Source organism: Sciurus vulgaris (assembly GCF_902686455.1).
Source record: "Sciurus vulgaris genome assembly, chromosome: 3".
NCBI classification, from domain to species: domain Eukaryota; kingdom Metazoa; phylum Chordata; class Mammalia; order Rodentia; family Sciuridae; genus Sciurus; species Sciurus vulgaris.
In genome coordinates, this window is record NC_136463.1 from 188,970,748 (window position 1) to 188,987,159 (window position 16,412).

The 16,412-nt window shown below is 57.9% G+C and overlaps 1 protein-coding gene across 1 annotated transcript in view; it reads left to right on the forward strand.

The window, feature by feature from the left end:
• The window catches only part of SNED1 (sushi, nidogen and EGF like domains 1), a 65,325-nt gene that overhangs the window by 34,705 nt on the left and 14,208 nt on the right, over positions 1-16,412 (forward strand). Inside the window, 14 exon segments of the mRNA XM_079133659.1 lie at positions 183-299; positions 546-662; positions 843-956; positions 1,161-1,334; positions 7,196-7,309; positions 7,783-7,896; positions 8,156-8,269; positions 8,752-8,865; positions 9,175-9,471; positions 11,316-11,499; positions 13,857-13,969; positions 14,657-14,938; positions 16,012-16,156; positions 16,227-16,309. Of these exon segments, the coding sequence (XP_078989785.1) occupies positions 183-299; positions 546-662; positions 843-956; positions 1,161-1,334; positions 7,196-7,309; positions 7,783-7,896; positions 8,156-8,269; positions 8,752-8,865; positions 9,175-9,471; positions 11,316-11,499; positions 13,857-13,969; positions 14,657-14,938; positions 16,012-16,156; positions 16,227-16,309 (2,082 nt within the window).

The following is a 16,412-nucleotide window of genomic DNA, read 5'->3' on the forward strand; positions in this document are numbered from 1 at the left end:
AAGTAGAGAGGAGGCACACACAGCCCACCTGAGGCTCAGCAGGGGTCTACAGACTGCAAGCCCTGCCCCCATGTGTGCCCTGACTGATGGCCCCTGTTACTTTGGGCCCTAGGCTCAGCTCAGGCCCACCTCTCTGTAGGAGGCGGGCCTGTGCTCACCACTGTCTCCGTCCTTCCACACAGCCCGGCCACACCTGTGCAGCTCGGGGCCCTGTCGGAACGGGGGCACGTGCAAGGAGGCAGGTGGAGAATACCACTGCAGCTGCCCCTACCGCTTCACCGGGAGGCACTGTGAGATCGGTGCGGCCCCTGCTTGGAGAGGGGTGACTGGCAAGCCCCGAGCTGGGGCCTAGCCGGTTGGAGTCAGCATGGGTAGAGTGGGAGGAGCCAAGCTCCCACCTGAGACCCCCAACCCCCACCACCAATCACCTTGAGCCTGCTTCTCAGGAATATCATCAGGAAGGCCCCCAGCTCTGGGATGTTAGGGAATTGGGGGTGGGCATCAGGCCATGACACCTGACCCTGATGGATACCCTCTGCTTCCAGGGAAGCCAGACTCATGTGCCTCGGGCCCCTGTCACAATGGCGGTACCTGCTTCCACTACATTGGCAAATACAAGTGTGACTGTCCCCCAGGCTTCTCCGGGCGGCACTGTGAGATAGGTAGGGTTGGTGACAGCGGGGGACACTCTCCTATGGAAACAGGCCCAGTGGTCAGGGCTGGCCCGGGTCTTGCAGGGATAGGAGGTGGAGCTGGGTGTGGGAGGCAGGATACCCCCATGCATTTGAGAGCCCTTTGGGAGACTCAGAGACCATGATGGGGACCCTCCTGCACTCTTTCAGCCCCCTCCCCCTGCTTCCGGAACCCATGTGTAAACGGGGGCACCTGTGAGGATCTAGGCACAGATTTTTCCTGTCACTGCCAAGCAGGGTACACAGGACACCGGTGCCAGGCAGGTGAGCGATCCAGGGGGCTGGGCTGGGGGCATGTCAAAGTGGGACAGGGCAGAGCGGGAAGGAAAGAAAGAAGGAAATCTCAGGCACCACCAGTGCCTGAAGTCCAGCACCTCCCTCCAGAAGGGTGGGGCTGGGCCTCTGTGGCCCCGGGGCCCAGCAGAGGAGTGGGGCTCTGGACATGCTGCTGTGTTCTTGCTCCTGCAGAGGTGGACTGCGGCCACCCAGAAGAGGTGCAGCATGCCACCATGCACTTCAACGGGACTCGCCTGGGCTCGGTGGCCTTGTACACATGTGACCCTGGCTACAGCTTGAGTGTCCCCACCCACGCCCGCATCTGCTTGCCCCAAGGTGTCTGGAGCCAGCTTCCCCAGTGCTTAGGTGATTTCGTGGGCCCTCGGGGACAGGGCGGGTGGGCCTACACCCCACCAGCAGCTTCCTCCTGTGAAGGGCCACAGAGCCTTGGGCCTGCCCTCCATCCCTGTCTCCTCTCTGTGCCCTGAGGCCACAGTGGTAACCACTGTCAACTCTGCTCTGGAACATTCTCACTAAGGGCTTCCCTGTCCTCAGAGTGGCCCAGAACAGAGGGTCAAACACCCATAGGCCCACTCTGCAGATGAAGCAGCTGAGGCCAAGACGCGGCCATGTGCAGGGTCCCGCAGAGGCCGATCTGGGCTCGGGGCCTGTCTCCTACTGCACTCCCCCAGACCTGTGGCATCAGATGTGTGTCTGAACCCCCACACAGCATGGAGGAGAGCTGCTCCAGAGAGGCTGCCTCTAGGTCCTACCTAGGTCTGCCCTGGAGCTTGGGGTACATGCCTGGAGGCAGGGCCCCTGAGCCAAAGCCCTGGAGATGCAGGGGCCCTGACGCCATGACAGGAGTCATGCCAAAAGCATCAAGCCAAAGCATCCAGGTTGTTCATCCGAAAAGCTGTGTGATGTTTACACTGTTTTCATAAAACAAGGATTTTTAAGCTACAACCTTAGGGCTGGTGGTGACAGCATGCAATCAGGAATGGGGTACATGAGCCCATTACTATCTCCCAAATGTCCCCACATTCCATCCCACCCTGTGTAGCCCTACCCAGGTGAAGAGCTCTGTGGAGACTGCCTGGCACCTGACATCTGCCCTCTACCCCTGACCTTCCAAGGCCGAGACTCCTGCATGGCTACCAAGAGACCTTTGCAGTGCTGCTTCTGCCCAGCACGTTGCCAAAGGAGAGACCAGTGTCCTCAAGAGAACAGGAGCTCACCAGAAAGACACTGAGGCCCCTGAGAAGCACAGCCATTCCAGAGTAGGAGTGGAGTCCGGAGAGCATGCGCGGCAGGAGGGAGGAGCACACTCTGGATGGCACTTGCTTTGCACTGTACAGTACAAATGGAGTACAGCACACAGTACAACCTGCAGCAACACAGCCTGAGCCTGGCGTTGCCTGTACAAAACAGGAGCCATGGTTTTCAAGGAGAAAGTAGAAATAAAAGGATCTAAAACTACAATAGTTGAAATAAACATGATTTAAAAGTGGATATAGGTGAAGAATAGGTAAATTGAAGACAGTCGGAAGACAAGGGAAATATTGTACATCAAAAGGAAAGCAGAGGAGCATTGGAGGGTGGAGCACAGTGCCAACCCTGGATAAAGGAATCCGAGAAGAAGAGAGATGCAACAGGTAAGAGAAATATAAACAAATAAGTAAATAAATGGGAGGAAGATTCCTAGCAGCTGTGGAATTAAATTCCAAGGATTAGAAGAAGAACAGGCTGGAAGGACCCATGGCACATCCAACAGGAGAAAAGGGAGCCCCAGACACATTACAGGAAGAGCGCAAAGGTGCCGTGGCCTAGTGAAGACACCTGCACATCCGGAGGGAAGAACAGACCACAAAGGAAGAAGAATCAACAGCACCGTCAGAAGTGCATAATGGGAGGTGGCTTTAAATCCCAGGGAGACATCAGTCAGGATGCAGGATGGGCGCTTGGAAGAGACACTGCCAAGCAGTCTGGGCAAGCCCTTCACAGGCAAGAAAGACTGCAGGTGCTTCTGTACCCCCGTGGGCAGGGTGCCTCAGGGAGCAGAGGACCAGCTCCCAACACTGTGGGGCAAGCTCAGGTGGAGCCAAGCGCAGCCACAGGCGTACAGGCCCCCTGGCTCTCCCCGCAGGACGTCACAGGTGCAAAGCCAGGGAAGACCTGGACAGCAGACCAGCTCATCGGCTTACAAGACCGAGATCCAAGTCAGCTCTGGAGAGAGGCCAGAGTGTTCACAGCCACCTGAAATGGTGCTATAGCCCAAGCCAGCTCTTCTGGTGGCATCCAGGAGAGTGAGTGGCAGCTCAGCCCAGCTGCCCGGCACAGAGCAGAGGGTCAGCCCAGGGAGGAGTGGTCCATGGCCTCTGGCTTCGTGTGCTGCAGGGCCAAGGACAAGCTCGGGCCTCCTGCATGCTAGGCATGCACTGAGCTGTGAGCTCCACTCCCAGCCCCTGAGGCTCTTGTACACACGTGTCTGAGAAGCAAGGAATCATGCCAAAATCCAGAAAAGAAGTGATCAATCCAGTCAGGCCTACGTGTGCCCCAGATGTTGGCATTCACAAAGGATCTTAAAATGCCATTGTGACTGTTAAAGAAAACAGAGGGGAAAAGAGGTGAAATGAATGAGGCAGTAGACAACCCAACCTGAGAACAGAAAGTAACAATCAGAAATTCTAGGAAAGTGCCACCTCTGAAATCAAGACTCACCTGGACTCAGAGCCAGGTCAACAAAGCTCCTTCAACTGTGTGTCAGAGGGGACGTAACTAAAAGCGGATCGTGAAGAAATGTGTGATGGAAGCGGGACAGAGACAGATGTCTGTGGAGTGATTTCAAACAGGCAGACAAGTCCATACCGGGTTCCAGTAATAGAGGACACAGTAGGCAAAAGAAATATTCTGAGAGAGAATTTTTCTTCTAAATATGAAGAAATATATCAATCCACAGATCCAAGCAGCTCAGCAAATCCCAAAAAGGATAAATATTATTAAAACAAAATCTAAAAATGTTTACCCAGTGGAGTTATTCAAGTTATTATTCAAATGTGAGAACATAATAAAAACATTCTCACACAAACACAGCCTCAGAGGCTTAGCAAATAAGGTCCTTTCTGGAGGGAGTACTTAGACAGTAAGATAAACAAACCCAGTAAGAGAAGAGCGAGCAAACACCATGGCAAGCTTTGTCACTATCTAAAAGGAGGGGGAAATCAGAAAAAAAAGGTGGGGGGCAAATATTAAGATTAGAAGAATTATAGAAAAGTACAGACAAATGGACTCAACTTTCCAGGTAAAAGATGGTCCAATTATTACAAACAGAACAAACCACTCTGGCAGTCGCTCTGGAAACGCGAGGACAGAGGAAGACTGAAAGCAGCGTCAGAACGAGCAGCTGGCAGCCAGAGGAGAAGGCGGAACAGCGGCGTGCTCACAGGAAACTCGGAGATGGAGAGAGGCCCGCCCGCACACCTCTGCCCTGAGTCTCCAGGTCGAAGTGAGCAGAACCAGCTCGCAGTTAATTGCAGGCTAAGGAGCCAAACAGTCAGCAGAGAGGTAGAAGATTTGAGCTCTTAGCAGGTAACAGCTCAAGCTAATGCATTCTCTGAACATGCAAAAAAAATTAGTGATAACAAGAAGGTACATCTTTAAATCTTCATGCAGATTTGAGCCATTTTTATTTTTTGGTACCAGGGAGTGAACCCAGGGGCATTTTACTGCTGGGCTACATCTCCAGCCCCCCCTTTTTAAATCACTATTCAATAATTCATTTTTATTTGTTCTTTTCTGTTACACATGACAGTATTTTGACATATCACACACATGGAGTACGACTTCCCATTCTTCTGGTTGCACATGGTGCGGAGTCACACTGGTCAGGTATTCACACATGAACACAGAAATGCATGTCCGACTCATGGTACTGTCTTTCCCATTCCCTTCCCCCGTCTCTTCCCTTCGTTCCTCTTTGTCTAATCCAGTGAACTTCTGTTCTTCCCTACCCCACCTATTGTGTGTTAGCATTCTCCTGTCAGAGAGGACATTTGGCTTTGGTTTAGGGGAATGGGCTTATTTGACTTAGCATGATATTCTCCAGTTCCATCCATTTACCAGCAAATGCCATAATTCCATTCTTCTTTAAGGCTGAGTAATATTCCATTGTGTATATATACCACAGTTCTTTATCCATTCATCTGTTGAAGGGCACCTAGGTTGGTTCCATAGCTTAGCTAGTGTGAATTGAGCTGATATAAACATTGATGTGTCTGCATCACTGTGGTATGTTGCTTTTAAGTCCTTTGGGTATAAACCAAGGAGTGGAATAGCTGGGTCAAATGGTGGCTCCATCCCAGGTTTTCTTAGGAATCTCCATACTGCTCTCCAGAGTGGTCGCACCAATTTGCAGTCCCACCAGCAGTGTATAAGTGAACCATTTCCCCCACATCCTTGCCAACATTTATTGCTACTTGTATTCTTGATAATTGTCATTCTGACTGGAGTGAGTTGAAATCTCAGCATAATTTTAACTTGAATTTCTTTGATTGCTAAAGATGTTGAACATTTGTTTTTTCACGTATTTGTTGATGGGTTGTATTTCTTCTTCTGTGAAGTGCCTTATCAGTTCCTTTGCCCATGTATTGATTGGGTTTTGTTTTTTGGTTTTTTGTTGTTTTGTTTTTTAGTGTTAATTTTTTTGAGTTCTTTATATATCCTTATCTATCTCCTCAGCCCTTTTTAAAAGTTTATTTTGAGACAGGGTCTTACTAATTTGCTTAGGGCCTTGCTAAATTGCTGAGGCTGGCTTTGAACTCTCAATCCTCCTGCCTCAGCCTCCTGAGTTGCTGAGATTACAGATGTGAGCCACTGCCCATATTTTAAAGGATGTTTTTAAATAGCTTATGAGCTGGTGCTAAAAAGAAAACAAAGTATATATAATAATGTGGGGAAAACATAGGTAAATACCTTTTTTTTATTTTTGGGTTGGGAAAGCCACAAAAGCACTATAAAAGAAATAAGTGGACTAACTTGCCTGTGCAAGAACTAGGAACTTAAGTCCCTAACCCTGAGAAGTGAAATGTCAGCTGGAAACTCAAGAGGGTACAGAGGCACGTGCCAGCATGTGCGCTGGCAAGGGGCTGTTTCGAGATGACATGAAGAACGCCAACGAGTCCTCAGGAGGGAATGGCCAGCCAGTATGAGAGCGGGCAGAGCACAGGCACAGGCCTGCCTTCCCTTGGAGGAGACGGACAACAGACCTAAGAACAGTCTACTTCACTAGTAACTAGGGAGAGCAAATCAGGAGCCCCACGAGACACATTCCGCTGGCAGAATTCCAAAGTCTAAGATGTCTTGGCCTTCTGACTGCTGGTGGGGATGCAGGGCTCACATGAGCTCTGGTGTGGTGATCTGCTGCTGAGCTCACTTGCGGGGACCCCTAGCAGGCGACGCTCTGCACTGGGAGGGGGAGGAAATCTCACTGCAGCATCTGCCACCGTCTGGAACCAACACTAGTGTTGGTCAGATAGGGAAGGACGAAGTGTGAGGTGGCCACACACAGCAGAGACCGCCGTCCAAACGCCTAGTGGGAGAGGACACGGTAACGTTCTGCTAGTACAGGTCACAGGCAAAAGCAGACCCACCCACTGCTAGCCATTCACAGAACTTGAGGCGAAGAGATGCTGCCATGTTGCTGGTCGGTGCCTCGAGGAGGGAGGAAGCAGGCACGAGGGCACGGGGCCTCCAGCTCCCGGGGTGTGGCTCTGGCCCCCCAGCCACGCCTGGTTGCCTGCTTGTCAAGCACTGACATTGGGCTTTCCTCAGACTGAACATGTGAACTCAGGAGCACAACGCCCAGTTCAACAGGAACCGGGGGCAGCTCTCACACAACACTGCCTGCTGTCGTCAACAGCAAGGCTGGACACAGCGTCTTCCGACAAGACTCGCGTGTTTGGGGCCTGCCCGCCTGTCCGAGTCAGACCCACAGTGTCTGCTGCGAGCCCCTCAGGTGCCCAGTCTTCCCCGTCGTCTCACAGACAGCCAGGCTGTAGTCCCTGGGCCACAGCCTGCTTCTGCCTCCAAGGGTACTCACCCCTGGTTTTGGCCTCTCCAAGCACCAAGGGGATGTCATGGAACTGGGATCCCCAAAACTAGTTTATTTCCATCTCGGTTTGGCTAAATCAAGGGCACATGGCTTCATTCTTGGGGTCTCTCCTCCTCAGAAGTGGACGAGTGTCGGTCTCAGCCATGCCTGAATGGGGGCTCCTGCCAGGACCACGTTGCTGGGTACCAGTGCCTCTGCAGCAGAGGCTACGAGGGAGCCCACTGCGAACTGGGTAAGAAGCCCCTGGGGGACAGCTGAAGGCACTGGGGGCCCTGGCACAGCTGCCTTGCTCCAGTCATTCCTCCCCTGGACAGGTCTCTGTCCAGATGGCCAGCTTGGCCACCGCTTGCTCCCCCAGGTTCCTGCCAGCTCTGGTGTCCAGGTATCTGGTATCTGCCTCCTCTTCCAGGGACTACAGCTCAGCGGACAGACACCTGCCTGAGGGCAGGAAGGGCACACCTCACACCTGTCCAGGGTGGTGGAGGTGGGGCGCTGTGGGAGTATGACTGGAGGAGCCCACGCCCCTGTGACTTTGTAGACTAAGCCCCAGAAGGAGCGGCAGGCATGGAGGTGGCCTGCCTAGGAAGGGGAGGCGTGGGGCTGGTGGAGGAAAAGGCCAAGGCACAGAGCAGTGGAGCCCAGGGACAGGACGCTCCTCAGGAGGCGTGGCCTTGGACTCGAGCCAGCGACCCCTCTCGCCTGCAGAGACCGACGAGTGCAGAGCCCAGCCCTGCAGCAACGGGGGCTCTTGCAGGGCCCTCCCTGGCTCTTTCCTCTGCCAGTGCCCCGCAGGCTTCACGGGCGTGCACTGTGAGACAGGTAGGGGCTCCCCGGGAGGGGCCTCCAGAGGATGGGGGAGGTGGGTCCCAGGCCCCTGCTGGACTCCCAGGGCTGTGGCCACCTTGGGAGGGAAGTTGTGGGGAGGGCTGAGGGGGATTCCCCAAGAGCCCCTCCCACCCTGTGGGCTCCCAACGCTCGGCCTGTGCTGCTTCCCTCCCTACCCCTTCTTCCTGCTGTCCTCTCCTCCCACCCCCAGAGCCCCTCTGCAGCCTGGGCCAACCCTCTGGGTGTTCCCCAGAGGTGGACGCCTGTGAGTCCAGCCCCTGCCAGCATGGAGGGCGGTGTGAGGACGGAGGTGGGGCCTACCTGTGCGTCTGTCCCGAGGGCTTCTTCGGTCACCACTGTGAGACAGGTAGGGGTGGCCACATGCCAGTGGCCCCTGCCCTGGAAGACCCTGCTCAGCCCTTGGACTCATGGCCCTTCCTCCGAGTTCTCTGGCCCCCTGACGCTGCCTTCCCAGTGTCCCCATGAGTTGCCCTCACCCTCCCCACCGTCCCAGATGGCCCTCAGCACACACCCACCAAGCTCCTCGTGGTCCAGATCCGACACGTACTGTCCCTGGCATCAGGAGCAGTCCCCCATTAGCGCCCAGCAGGGACCCTCCAGGCAACGCCCACCCTGGCCTCCCCACCTGTGGACTCTCCCCTCCTAGGCAGGAGCCAGTGTGGTGGGCCGACTCCTGGTCAGCGGGGGCCTGACCAGAACCACTCAGCTGTGTGGGAAAGCAGGTGCTGTCATGCCATCCCTGCCACCGTCACCCACCTGGGAGCGGCCCAGTGCTCATGAGCTAGGGGGCCCATGGACACGTGGTCTCATTGCTGTTTTCCCCCTCAGTGAGTGACCCCTGCTTCTCTAGCCCCTGTGGGGGCCGTGGCTACTGCCTGGCCAGCAATGGGTCCCACAGCTGCACCTGCAAAGTGGGTTTCACAGGCAAGGACTGTGCCCAAGGTGAGCAGCAGGGCTGTGGTGGGGGAGACCGGGGGCTGGGGTCGGGTGGCAGCGTCCTTACCAGAGGGCAGGCAGGGGACCTAGAGGTCTGCAGGGCAGGAGGGCTCCTCTCCTGAGAAGCAGGGCCCTCAAGGAGGCCCCTGGGGACAGGAGCAGAGGACTGTGTGGGCCAGGGCCAGGCCAGGGCAGGCTCCCTGCCAGCAGCACCTTGCTGTCCAGTCCCCAGGGCCCAGCGGGGGCACCTGATGGGGCGGGGCTTCCTGCAGCAGCTGACCACTCCCTTCTTTTGTTTTGGCTCAAACCCTGAAGAGCTCCTTCCACCGACAGCCCTCAGGGTGGAGAAAGTGGAGGAAAGTGGGGTTTCCATCTCCTGGAGCCCACCCGAGGGCCCCGCCGCCAGGCAGGTGCTCGATGGCTACGCGGTCACTTACGTCTCCTCTGATGGCTCCTACCGCCGCACGGACTTTGTGAACAGGAGCCGCTCCTCACACCAGCTGAGGGCTCTGGCCGCCGGCCGGGTCTACAACATCTCCGTCTTCTCCGTCAAGCGCAACACCAACAACAAGAATGACATCAGCAGACCTGCAGCCCTGCTCACCCGCACACGTGAGTGACCGCCAGGCTGCCGGCCACCCCTGCCCTGTGCAAGGAGTTAGCAGGCAGGGGCAGAGCTTCTTGCAGGAGCGGGGGTCAAAAGCAGAGACCAGGCAAACACAGGAAAGAGCAGGCCACAGGACTTGGGGCAGCAGGCAGACGGTGTGGTGGGCAGCAGCCTCCTGGCTGCCCAAGTGAAAGCTGAAGGCTCGGGAGGGTCTGGGGACAGGGCCGAGGGCAGGGCTACAGGTGGAGACAGGTGGAGGCAGGGGGAGGCCCCTTCAGCTGGGCTCTGCATTCCTTCCTGGGAAGGAGGGTGTCTGCCGGGAGGAGCCTGGGGGCGGGCAGTTCGCTCTCCTGGACTGCTGCAGGCCTGGCTGGAGTCACAGCTTGACAAGCTCAGGGCTGGAAGGCGGGAGTGACAGACCACAGCACTGGGAGGAGGGAGCCTTCTGCAGCCGTTGGGGCTGTCAGTGGGCACGAGGAGGACGTGGCTGCCCAGGGACTGTGACACTGAGCCTGGAGGTCCAGCTCCCCTTGCTGCTGGAGACCTGCAGGGAGGAGGAGTCCCTGGAACAAGCTGTGGGTGGATGAGGAGTGGGATCTGTAAGCAGAGGCTGGCCCTCCACTGGGTGACGAGCATCAGCTGCAGCAGGCGGTTGGTGTCCAGGTGGGCAGCAGCTGAGGTGGGCGCTGGCTATGGAGGCCACACCTGTGTCCTCCAGAGGCAGGAGTGGAGAATGGGAAAGGGGTGCTAGAGTCTTGAGGAAGGAGGGAGGGTGCTAGGAGCTTGGGCCGGGAGTGATCAGGGTGGTCAGGGCCAGCTTTCAGCTGAGCACCTGCTGGAGTTCCCATTACTGGCCCAGACGGCAGGCAGAGCCAGGGGACCGGGGTGCTATAGTGTGATGGGTGAGGTGGGAGATGGTGGCAGCTCAGAGGCTCACACCAGGAGGCACAGTCCTGGACTCTGGCCAGCAAGGGACAGGCCAAGGCCCGCAGGACACTGTGCCCACCCAGGGGAGCCCACAGGACCTGTTGTGCAGAAGTTGACAACTGAAGGTCAGAGATCCCCACACACTTAGGACAGAGTGCACCCTGGCCAGAGAAGAGCCCCGGGGTGCACACTGCAGTGGTACTGACCAGGGGGCCAGCAGGGCCAGCAGGGGGCTGGTGGATGAGCTCATCTGAGCACAGGTTCAGCAAGATACACTTGGGAGGTTTCCCAAGATGGAATCTGCCCTCCAAAGGCATCTGGAAGAGATGGCACCTCTCCCCATCCCCACCGGAGTGGGGTTTCTACCAGGAGACCAGGGTGTATGGGAAGGACTACTGTCCATGCCATGTCCACCAGGCTGGAGTGCTGTGCCACCCAGGGGCTGCCCTCTAGGATCTCCTGGTCCCTCTGCAGCAACACTTGGGCTTCTGAGGAGGCCAGACAAGTGGGGAGCTGAACTCATGAGCCACCCTCCCTGTGGTCACCATGGACTCTACAGCCTACATCCCCTGGGCCCAGTACTGCCCTGATGTTAACTGCTGGACCAAAACAGCACAAAGAAAAGAGGGGGTGCCCTGGTTAGCCCGGGTCAGGAAGGACCCCCACCTTCACCCCACCCCCAGCATGTGACGGTCACATCTCAACAGGGATGGAGATTTAGCCTGCCTCTAGGGTCCTGGCTGGCCCAGTGGTGCCCACAGTGGGCCCTCTGCAGTTTCCACCCTGGAGGTGAGGAAACTGGGCACCTCCTCCACCCAGAGTCCCTGCTGGGCTGCTGTGGCCCTATGCCCTCCTAAGCCTTGTCCCGAGCCCTGCTTCCCAGGGAGGTGCTGGCATCTACTGAACCATCTGTGGCCCCCAGGCCCCCGCCCTATTGAAGACGTAGAGGTCACCAATGTGTCAGCTGATGCCATCTCAGTGCGGTGGGCTCTGCACAGGATCCATCACGCCACTGTCAGTGGAATTCGAGTGTCCATTCTTCACCCTGAGGCCACTGAAGCGCAATCCACTCAGGTGGACAGGAGTGTGGACCAGCTCACATTTGGGTAAGAGGGGTTCCCAGGGAACCTGAGGTCTCAGTTGCTCTGTACGCCTGTGCACCTGCTTGTCCCTTGCGTGGGAGGGCCTGGGTGGGCCCAGCTGGTCTGGGTCTGCCCCTGCCTTGCCTACTCAGAAGGCCACCCTGAGGAGCACCAGACAGTAAAGTGCCCAGAGAGCTCTAGGGCCCTGGGGCAGGACCTAGGCGCTGGAAGCCATAGTCAGTGGGGGTGGGCAGTCAGAGCTCTTCCAGGGTCCCAGGATAGACCCCTAGGTGGCCACCTGCCAGAGGCCAAGTTCTGGATCCCTGCTCAGGCAGCACTAGGGGAGGCAGAGAGAGTGGACAGGCATCATGTGGCTCCTGTGTCCACAGGGTGAAGGGCATTCTCAGGGAGCAGCTGGGGACATCTCAACAGTACCCAGCTCAGGGGTCTCAGGGGCGAGGCCAGGTGGCCTCCAGCAGCCCCACTCCTGGGCACCCTCCCTTGGCACCCTTGGAATCACCTGTGCTTTGGTGCAAGTGTCCTTCCAGGAATGGGAGGCCTTCCCTGGCTTTGCTCCTTCCCAAGCAAGCAGGTGTCCATGGTACTCTGGCCAGCCTGCGTGTCCTCCCTGGGCCCAGCCAGTCTGGTCTCTCTGCATTGCGTCCCGTTGGTGCAGTTCCCTTGACTGCTCCACATCTCCCTTCACTTCTCTGCAGCTGCCAGATTGTCGCGACAGTCCAGGGGACATACCCATGTGTCCCAGGCAGCCTCTGTTTCTTTTGTCCTTTGAATGTGCCGTGTTTCCTTACGCAGTCTGATCTTTTTGTTAAAGCTGCATTTGAGTCAAATGACATGGCGCCTCTGGAGCTGACCCGTTCTGTTTTTCTGCAGTTCAATCTGGGGACTGAACCCAGGGGCACTCTACCCTGAGCTACATCCCATTTTGTTTTTTTATTTTGAGACAGGGTCCTGCTACATTGTCAGGCTGGCCCGGACTTGCGATCCTCCTACCTCAGCCTCCAGAGTGCCACACCACATGGGCCCCTGCCATTTGTGCTTTGGTTCAGATTCAGGGTTTTTGCTGTGGCTGCTGTAGGCTGGGCCTACAGCAGTGAGAGACGACCCTCACTCCAGTCACCATCCCTAGCATCCTGTCACCTTCCCGTTTTCCCTGAACATGCAGTTGCTCTTCGATGTCCTCATCCTTCAAGTCTGGCAGCCTAGAGGGGAAGAAAAGAATGAGGAAGCAGGAGGGCAATGGCCTTTGAGCCCCCGAAGACCCTTCCCCTGGAGGGAGGGGCTGACAACACAGGTGCTGTCTGTGTCCCACCTCTGAGCAGAAGCAGCCATGTGGGCCCTGCTGTTTGGGGAAATGGTCTCCTGGCTCCTGGCTCCTGGCTCCTGTGTGCTGTGTGCAGGCTGGTCCAGGAGCACGTGGCAAGGTAGGGGGCTCCTGTACTGGGCTGCCCCCCACTGGGCTGATGGAGAGCCACCACAATGCTCCGCCCTGCCTTCCTCAGGGAGCTACAGGTCCTCACTAGAGTCCAGAGGCTGGTGATGCGTCCCAGTGCTTCCTGTCCACTTCTTCTCAGATCCCTCTCCTGTCCATGGTTTAGATGTTGCTGTGGCTTTTCTTGGTTCACATCCTAGCTTCCAAAGAAGAACCCCGAGTGGCTTATGGAAGAAACACAAACAGGGCCCAGGTGGGCACTTGTTGACTCTGTCCCACCACCGCCCCCAGTCAGGTTGACGAGGAAGACTGAGCACAGAGTGGCACTGGCAGCTGAGACCCCCACAGAAGGGACACAGGGAAGGCAGGAAAGGGACAAGGGCAGGTGGGTCTGGAGGAAACAGGCTCCAGCTCCCAGGCAGAAGGCACCCCAGGGTCCACCAGAGAGGCAGGTGTGCAGCACTGCAGGCTGCAGGCCCAGGGCTGCTGGGCTGCTGGTGTGCACCCTCCTGTTGTGTGCCGTGCAGACCCTAGGGGAAAGGTCTTGATGTGGACAGCGTTTCGCACAGTGCAGGCCAGTGGGCCAGCTTACCTGGCAGAAACCCTCCAGAACCTGAGTTCCCAGAGGCCAGCTCACAGCCTCCTTCTCAGGGACCTTTCTAGGGAGAGCAACTGGTCACTCGTGGCCCTTGTCTGCACAGTGACCTTCTCCACTTGTCTCTTTTCTGGCTTTGCCATCTGAACATCAGCTCTCTGACCACAGTGTGGCCACTCTCAGCACAGGACCCTGCTCAGTCCCTCACTGAACCAGACAATGGAGGGGCTTCCTACCAGAGGAATACCCAGGACCACCAGCAATAGGAGGCCCCACCCCTAGTCATCAAAGCTGGCCACAGGGCCTGAGATGTTCCTGTCCTCCTCTCTATGGCAGGGCCCTGCTGCCAGGAAGGAGATACACTGTGTGGGTGGCCGCCCTCAGTGGCCCCGGGGGAGCGGACCATCCTACAGAGAGCCTGGCCTCTGTGCCGCTGCACGTGTGGACTCGTAAGTAGGCAGTGTGGCCTCTGCTCCCACAGGTGCCCTTCTAGACCACGGGCCTCCTTCCAGCACCCTCAGGCCTTCCCAAAGTGTCCACAGCACGTTGAACCCAGACCTGGACTCCAAGAGGTCTCTTCACTCAGACTACCAGGAGGGGCCACTGCGCCAGGCTGGTCTGGGTCCTCTGCTGGGGACACGGTCCAAGGCTGCCCTCATGGTCCAAAGACTCCTGGCAGCTCCTCAAGGCAGCTTCCCCCTGAATACTGACCAGGGGGTCCCAGGATGCCCACACAGCCAGGCTCTTGGGCCATGTGACCGGCCCACTGTCAGCTCCCTGGTGTCCCTCGCCCACGTCTGCTCCAGTGTGTGCAGAGCAGCACTGTCAGCTCACAGGGAGGGCAGGTCTGGGAGGACAGGCCCAGCAGGGATGCCCCTTCCCTCCCCAGGCCCAGGGCTGCTTGTTCACTGCCCAAGGCCTCCCTGGGGGTCAGTGGAAGGCTGTGGGCAGGGGCACTGGCACTGGGCCCCGAGGAAAGGCCTGTGCAGCCAGGCTCGGGATGACGAGGGCACTGCAGCGAAGGGGTCCAGCACCACCTTAGGACTGCACCTTGTCCCTGGTACCCGGCCCCGCTTCTCCTCCCAGAGCCTGTCCTCCCTGACCTCACCTCCCTCTGCTGGCCATGCCTTGTCCAGGTCCCTTGCCTCCAGCAAACCTGACAGCTGCCCGAGTCACAGCCACCTCTGCCCATGTGGTCTGGGACAGCCCCACTCCAGGCACATCGCTGGAGGCCTACGTCATCAACGTGACCACAGGCCAGAGCACCAAGAGCCGCTACGTGCCCAACCGGAAGCTGGTGTCCTACACCGTTCGGGATCTGCTGCCAGGACGGCGATACCAGCTCTCGGTGACGGCTGTGCAGAGCAGCGAGCAGGGCCAGCTGCACAGCCAGCCGGCCCACCTCTACATCATCACTTGTGAGTGCCAGAGCCGGGCTGGTGGGTGTGCAGTCAGCACCATGGCTGTGGTCCTTGTCCAGGACAGGTGGGTGGTCATGCAGTCCCCTAGGCCACTCACTGGTCTGGACCACTGTCCCCAGGACAGCAGGCCACCTAGAAACAGGTCCAGTCCAACACAGAGAAGTCTGCATGAGTGGAGGCTTTCCCCACCTCAGGACAGAAAGGCCAGTGGAGAACCAGCGTGTGGAGCCTTGGCTCGTAGCTCCTGGGCAGACTCCAGGCCGGCTGAGGGCAAGCAGAGGCCTTCGCCTGCACCACAGCGCAAAGTGGGCAGTGTGCAGGGGCTCCAGGCAGTGGCCTTGCCACCCAGGCCCAGCCTACGATAACCTCTGGACACTAGCATGGGAGAGATGAGGAGGCCAGAGCAGCCGGGTAGAGGCTCAGGCGCCATGCCCAAGACCTGGGTCTGCTCCCAGTGCAGAGGGTGCCCCTTGTGATGTTGTGGGGAGTGGTTCTGGTCAGTGCAGGGCACGATGAGACAGCAGGGAGAACAGAGAGAACGGCCCTGGGAGGAGGCTGCTGACTCCAGCCCTGCCCAGCCCAGGAGGCTGCTTTGCAAGCACAGCAAGCGATGCCACCACCTGCCTGGTTCCAGGCACACCTGCCAAGAGGAGAAGGCAGCTCAGCGGCTGCTCACCACAGCCAAGCCAGAGCCCTGACGAGAGGACAAAGAGGCACGGGCTAAAGGCCAAGCGACACCACTAGAGGGTCCAGTGGTGCCCTTGGCCTCTGGGTCTGAGCTGAGGTGGGAACCTTGGTGGAGGAGGTGGGTCAGGAAGGCCACCTTGAAGAGGAATCACTGCCAGGACACCCTAGGTCCAGTTCCAAGTGCCCGTTCCCCACCAGGGAGGGGCCCACCCGTCACAGCACCAACACGCAGCCTCCCCAGAGGCTGCAGGGTGACAGGCTCCTCAGGCCCACACACTCCCTGTGCCCCCTCCCCAAGCTCAGACCGTGAACTGCCCCTTCCACAGCAGGGCCAGAAGCAGAGGGTGGTGTGGCCACTCCCCTTCCTCCCACCTGCTCTGCAGCCCCCAGAGATGGCGCTGACAGACGCTGGCACCAGGCAGGACATCACCCGCGGGTGCTCAGGAACAGACCGCCCCCGGCGCGCCTGCCAGAGCTGCACCTACTCAATACCCACGGCGCCCCAGGAACACCGTCCCTACCCCAGAGGTACCTGCCCCAGTCACTGCCCCAGGGTGCCCAAGGGCCTGCAGCCATTGTGACCCTCCCACCCCTGCAGCTTCTCAGAGCTTGTGGATGGAAGAAGAAGAGTGAGCGCCAGGTTCGGGGGCCTGCCCAGCACATCAGCCACCGAGAGGCCACGTGAGTTCTGCGCGTCCCTGGCACCAGCTCAGTGGCAGCTGCAGTGACCACACAGCCACTGTCACCCAGCTCTTGCCCCACTGTGAAGACCCCTGGTACCCGG